The 5,824-nt window shown below is 37.2% G+C and overlaps 1 protein-coding gene across 2 annotated transcripts; it reads left to right on the top strand.

Annotated features, from left to right (window-relative positions):
• The first annotated feature begins 2,208 nt into the window (after nucleotides 1-2,208).
• LOC141606531 (uncharacterized) lies at nucleotides 2,209-5,540 on the top strand. Of its 2 annotated transcripts, none has more exons than XM_074425691.1 (4): nucleotides 2,209-2,320; nucleotides 2,936-4,096; nucleotides 4,205-4,248; nucleotides 4,398-5,540. In XM_074425691.1, exons 2-4 carry the CDS (start codon nucleotides 2,936-2,938, stop codon nucleotides 5,197-5,199), a joined length of 2,007 nt encoding a protein of 668 aa, XP_074281792.1. In that variant the 5' UTR covers nucleotides 2,209-2,320; the 3' UTR covers nucleotides 5,200-5,540. The 2 variants fall into 2 exon arrangements, with proteins under 2 accessions (XP_074281792.1, XP_074281793.1); XM_074425692.1 differs by having other exon boundaries at nucleotides 2,220-2,320; nucleotides 4,731-5,540.
• The last annotated feature ends 284 nt before the right edge of the window (nucleotides 5,541-5,824 follow it).

The raw sequence follows: 5,824 nt of genomic DNA, 5'->3' as shown, positions 1-5,824 counted from the left end.
GAACCTTAGAACTCGGTCACCATATCGCGATTGAGATCTAATATGCAATCATAGTTCCCGGTTTTAGGCAAACATAACAACAATTTCAGTAAAATACATAACATGAGAGTGAGCAATGAGTCAACAATTTGGACTAGTTTGGTCTACACATGTGGATTGCTTAGTAATACAGTCTCATTTGGACTGGCACAAGCTAGAGTATAGACCCAGCAAACTTGAGTTATTTGAGTATGCTCGAGAAAAAAAAAACGTATGGAAATGAAATGAATAGAGAAAGTAATATTGACGATGTCAACAGTTTTCAAACTCTATTACGGCAATGAACGAAATCCGAGTTTGATCTATTGCTAGCATATACTCCGTATTATTACCTCATAAACGTTGAGCCGTCGATCATAACCTCAGTATCACCATGAACCATTGGGCACGGAAATATAGTGGATCACGGATTCACGACCGCTAAATACTGTTTTAGAACTGATGTCAAATACGGGTTACAATAATCAATCCTAACAATCCGATCTCCCGAACCGAATTATTGCAAGACACCTACTAAATTGGCCACAAAACCGACCCAGTAAAGTACTTTCTGATCATATTTTAGGGTAGGGGAAACACGTCTTAAGCTTAAGACGGATATACCGTCTAAAACGAGTATTTTGTGAAACAATAGAGCAAGAACATTTAGTAAAAAAAAGAAGAGCCCAACAACCCAAAAACCCATACAACACGGCAACACCCATTAATTCCCTTCATGGATCAGGAAATAAACAAGAAACTTTACTCCAAGCTTAGGTGGCTAAAAAATAATCCAAGTAATATTCTTATTTTCAGGAAAAAAAAATGTGTATTAAACCCAGTTATGATGACGTAAGTGAAGGTAAAGTATTTGACCTGTTTTAACATATCCGTCTCATTTTCAAGACAAGCATCTTGTTATATTTCCTAAGCATTTCACATTTTCACCTTTGTGTTATACTCCCTCTTATTCATTTTAACTCTCCCCCTTTCCTTTTTCATCTATTCATATAACTCTCCCTCTTTTCTTATTTAGTAAAATTTTATACTTATTTTAATCACCTTACCCCCACAACAATACCCCACAATACTCATACTTTATCTTATTTTAATCACCTTACCCCACAACAATACTTATTTTAATCATCTTACCCCACAATAATACCTTCCCTCTCTCCAATTACCTTACACCACCACCATACTTTACAATAAAATAATTATCCCCTTAATTTGCGTGCCCTTTTGAAAGGGGGGAGTTAAAATGAATATGAGGGAGTATAAAGTATTTTACCCGTTTTAAAAAATTCGTCCTAAGAGAGACTAGTTGAACTTAGTGTGTGTTTAGCCTAGTTTGTAAAAATGTTTTTGGACTTAAAAAACATTTTTTGGCCAAACACATAATTTTTTAAAAGTTAAACAAAATTTCTCAAAAGCTAAAAATCCATATTTTTGCCCATAGAAATATAGTTGTTTCTGCTTTTGAACAACACTTATGAAAAATTAAGTTTGAAAAACAAAAACTCATTATTGAGAATCGAGACCAAAAATTATACGGATTTTCATATATACGATACAGTATCATTAAAATCATGTATGGATCTTGCAAAATCAAAATCGTATTAGGGCTGTTCATTGGTCCGGGACCGGACCGGACCGGACCAAACTCTGTGGACCGAAGACCAAATAAGGGTTAAGAGGTGAACCGAGGACCGGACCATATTAATATTGGTCCGGTCCGGTCTGGACCATAAAAACACGTGGACCGGACCGGACCAGACCAAATGGACCAAATATTATTGTCATTGACATGTTTTAGCCTATAAAACTAGAACTCGAGAAGTTCGTAATGATAAAAATAAATAACATTATTTTCTTACTAGATTTAACTACATAATTACACGTCTTATAATACGTGTAAACAAAGTAGAAAATAAAATCAATAATATTACAAATTAAAAATTCTTTTATTACATAACTTCCACCCATGGTCCATGGTCCATGGGCCTATTCGGGTTTAGTCGGGATGGATCAAGACAAAGTAGAGTAAATAGGTTATTTGTGGGATGGACCAAACAAAAAATTGGTCCGTGTCAGCCCGGGACTAAATGGTCCGATCCGGTCTGGTCTTTGGTCCGGACCACTGAGTGAACAACCCTAATCGTATATAGGCTTCTGACCCGGTTTGAGATTGACCTCTCAAATATGAGTTTCAAATTGCTCCCTTGAACTCTTCTTACTCTTCTCTCCCCGAAACCCTAATTCCCAAATCAATCCAGTACTAACAAATCGTCTTTCTATCAAGGTAATTTCGTCTCTCTCGTTTGATTCTTTAGTGTTGCTTGAATTTGTCATCCTATATAAATTAATTGAATTAATCGAATGTGTTACTTAGTAGTTTATGGAATGATTAGGACTGTACAATTTTTAAGTTCAAATTTTATCGAAAAAAATAGTTACATTAATTAAAGAAAAAGTAAAATTTCTCAAATAAGCTTCGGAGCGGAACCTTAGTGTGTGATTCGGGCTCAGCTTGGCTAAAGATTTGAGCTTTGGCCGAGCCGATTCTGAGGGCATGTTGAACAGGCTCATTTGAATTACGTACTACTCCCTCCGTCCCGCGGTCAATTGTTGTTTTTTCTATTTTTGGATTGCATTTGGTGAACAATTGATCATTCACACTCAATTTGGTCCACTTGTCATCTTATAATTGGCCCCCTCCCATTTGCTTGGTCTTTGTGCCAAAACGAAAGGACAACATTTGACCGGGACGGAGAGAGTGCATTATTATTGCATTGCGATTACGAGAATTGGGGACTAACCTTATCTTATAATTTAATGAATTACTAGATTATAATTGCATTGCGATTACGAGAATTGGGGCCTGCCTAACCTTATGTTATAATTTAATGAATTACAGATGGTTGGATTTGAACCTGAACTAAACCCCATATTAAATTCGGGGTATACTATTTTGGATTTGTTACGGGAACTTGAAGAAGATTGCAATGATGATATGTCTACATGGCCAGTCGAACCCCATCTTGTGAATGATGCCAGTATGTGGAAGCCTTTTATTAAACCCTGTTATAATGATGATGCCAATCTGTCGAGCCCTGTAGTCGGATCTTGTAATACAAAAGATGATGATGATGATGATGCCAGTTCGTCAAGTCGGTTACTCAAACCTTATCATTTACGCGGAGTTGAGGATGATGATTATGAGGGTTGTTTAACAACACCTTTGATTCAGGTGTTCTCAGTTCGCATTTCTACTTACTTCAATGACGGGAAACCATGTGAAATCAGCGGCTCAATTCGAGTATTGGAAGGGTCTTGTCCTTGTTTCCATCTCTATAATCGCGACCCTAAAGATCCTCAGATCATTTGGAAAGATGGCACCTTGTCTTTAATTGGACCTAAGGAGAGTTTTATCGTACCCTCTTTGAGCACTAAATTGGAGTTACGGCTATATGATCGACTTCGTGACGTCGAGTTAGTCGCGGGGGATCTCAGTTTGGATTCTGATTCAGACAATAGGCTTCGGAAGGCTGAGGTGAAAGGTGTTCATGGCATTGCTTTTGTGGACTACGCTGTATTCCCGTTTGCAGTTAACGGTACTGTGATGGTTACAGTTACTAAAAAGAATAATGATGACGGTGACAAGAATTGTGATGCTGCTAATATTTATGGAAGCATTATCACTGAGTACGAAAATGGTAGGGCGTATTGCAGTACTGACACGGATGTAAAGATGTTGGAGACACGGCTTTTTGACAAGCCAGCACATCAGCCTTTGCGTGTTGTGGTTGGGACACATATTCCGCTGTCTAGAAATGTGGTAGCTGTGCCAGCTTATTCATCCCTTACAATCAAGTTGAATTTGTGGGATTCCAATGGCAAAATCGCCGATGACTCTTTGCAATATCCATCTTACTTACTTGGTGAAAATCCTAAATACATTTCGACGCAATATGCTTGTGTTGAAGTGAGAGTCAGATGGAACGATGCCTATTGTTATCTCTATAAAGATCGAATATCATCAAGCAACAAGCCTGAGTCGATACTGAAAACGGGGAAGGTAATAATAACTTTTCACTCATTCATTCATTCGTTTTTATGTTGTTACTCTCTTTATTACAGTACTCTTTTATGTCTCTAATCTGACTAAATTAATTTTTATGTTCAGGAATCGAGTGGCAGTCGACATGTTCAACCTCCGATTCTTCCTAGGTAGGGGTCTCTCTCTCTCTCTCTCTCTCTCTCTCTCTATGCAATCCCCTGTATTTTTTTAAACAAATATTGATTTTTGTTTTTAATGTTTATTTTATTTCAAGTGCTCTGGAATTCTTCAAACTTTTACCTTGTTGTTTGTGAACCAGAGAAATAAACCCGTTTTATCATGGAACCCGTAAAGTTGATGTGTTAAGTGTATTTGTTGGCGGAATTGCTGGAAAGATTACTGCTTTATGCGGTGCCATCATAGTCAATGACAGTGATCATTATTTTACTATCTATAATAGAGATGATAACTGTGCGGAGCTGTTGTCAGATAACAGTCTTGCATCTGTAGACGTTAATTATCGTGCTATTAGCAGCCATGCATTTGGTCTGATTTTGCATTTGTGGGATCCAGTTGGTAAGCTTGAAGTGAGTCGGGGTCGTTTTGGTTGGAACGAATCTACTATTCTTGACTTGGTTCATGGGCATAACAGGCGGTTTTGCTCAGTCGTTCGAGGTGATAATGGTTATGCCACTGTGCACTATCAGATGTTTAGCTTAGCATTTGAAGCTTGGGTGGAGGTGAAGTTATTTTTTGATGGTAAACCACCTGACATTCCTATAAATTTACATGGGACTTTGTTTGGTCGTTGTAGCGGTGAAGATTTTTCAACAAGCTACCAGAAGAAATACTATATGAGCAGACTTTTCGACCAGCCAAGAGACAGGGCGGTAGAACTGAAATCTGGGTCGAAAATTGCATTGTTGAAATCTATCGTTGTTGTTCCGAATAAGTCATCTTTGATTATTGAAGCAAAGCTGGATACATTTGGCATTGACGGTGTTGCTGAAACTATATGCGGTATGGCAGAGTTCAAAATCGATAAGTGTAATACAATTGTTGAGACTATCAGAGGAGAACGTTGTAGTATTGAAATCTCAGTAAAATATAAGTGCGACTAGTAAGAGGATAATTAACCTATATGGGCGCGTGCCACAATTCGAGATTCATCTTCAGGATGCATATTCTACGACCTTTCGAGGAGATCATTATTGGATCCAAGTTTCCGTATCCACATATGATTGTCTAATGCCCCTTATCTGGTAAGGAATGATAGCTCAATTCCCCTTTAGGACTCTTTTTCTTCTTATAACGGATTAAGTTGTAACTCGGAAGTTAGATTATTATATCCTAATTCCTTAATTAGTCGGAAATATTTATGTAGAATATGAAGAATATTGAGTATCACTTAGTCCGCCAGAAATATTTATATATAAAAAATGATATTATTTATCACTTTGTCCATCGGTTTCTTCTCGCTCATTTGTTTTTTCATTTTTCTTTGGCGATTGTTTGTTAAAATTGGCGTTTCTTTCAGTATGGTGATTGAAAAACCTTCATTATTATTGCAGAATTAGAGGTCGGCTTGTATGTGTCTAATGTAAAATTTTGAGCTCTGTGTGTATCAGGAAGCTATTATGTATGTTGTGTCTATTAAGTTCAACTAGTATCTCTTAAGACGGATTTTTTAAAACGGGTAAAATAAATGGCACTGTTTGGTAAATGGCATATTGACCAAATTTCAGC

Source organism: Silene latifolia, chromosome 10 (genome assembly GCF_048544455.1).
Source record: "Silene latifolia isolate original U9 population chromosome 10, ASM4854445v1, whole genome shotgun sequence".
Taxonomy (NCBI): domain Eukaryota; kingdom Viridiplantae; phylum Streptophyta; class Magnoliopsida; order Caryophyllales; family Caryophyllaceae; genus Silene; species Silene latifolia.
This window is presented reverse-complemented; position numbering and strand designations above follow the sequence as displayed.

What these genes read in the sequence shown, in the direction of transcription:
- LOC141606531 (XM_074425691.1), top strand. Translation starts at nt 2,936, where the DNA reads ATGGTTGGATTTGAACCTGAACTAAACCCCATATTAAATTCGGGGTAT. An exon ending in CGATACTGAAAACGGGGAAG is followed by an intron (nt 4,097 to 4,204) that starts GTAATAATAACT and finishes TTTTATGTTCAG; the next exon opens with GAATCGAGTGGCAGTCGACA. An exon ending in CAACCTCCGATTCTTCCTAG is followed by an intron (nt 4,249 to 4,397) that starts GTAGGGGTCTCT and finishes TTTGTGAACCAG; the next exon opens with AGAAATAAACCCGTTTTATC.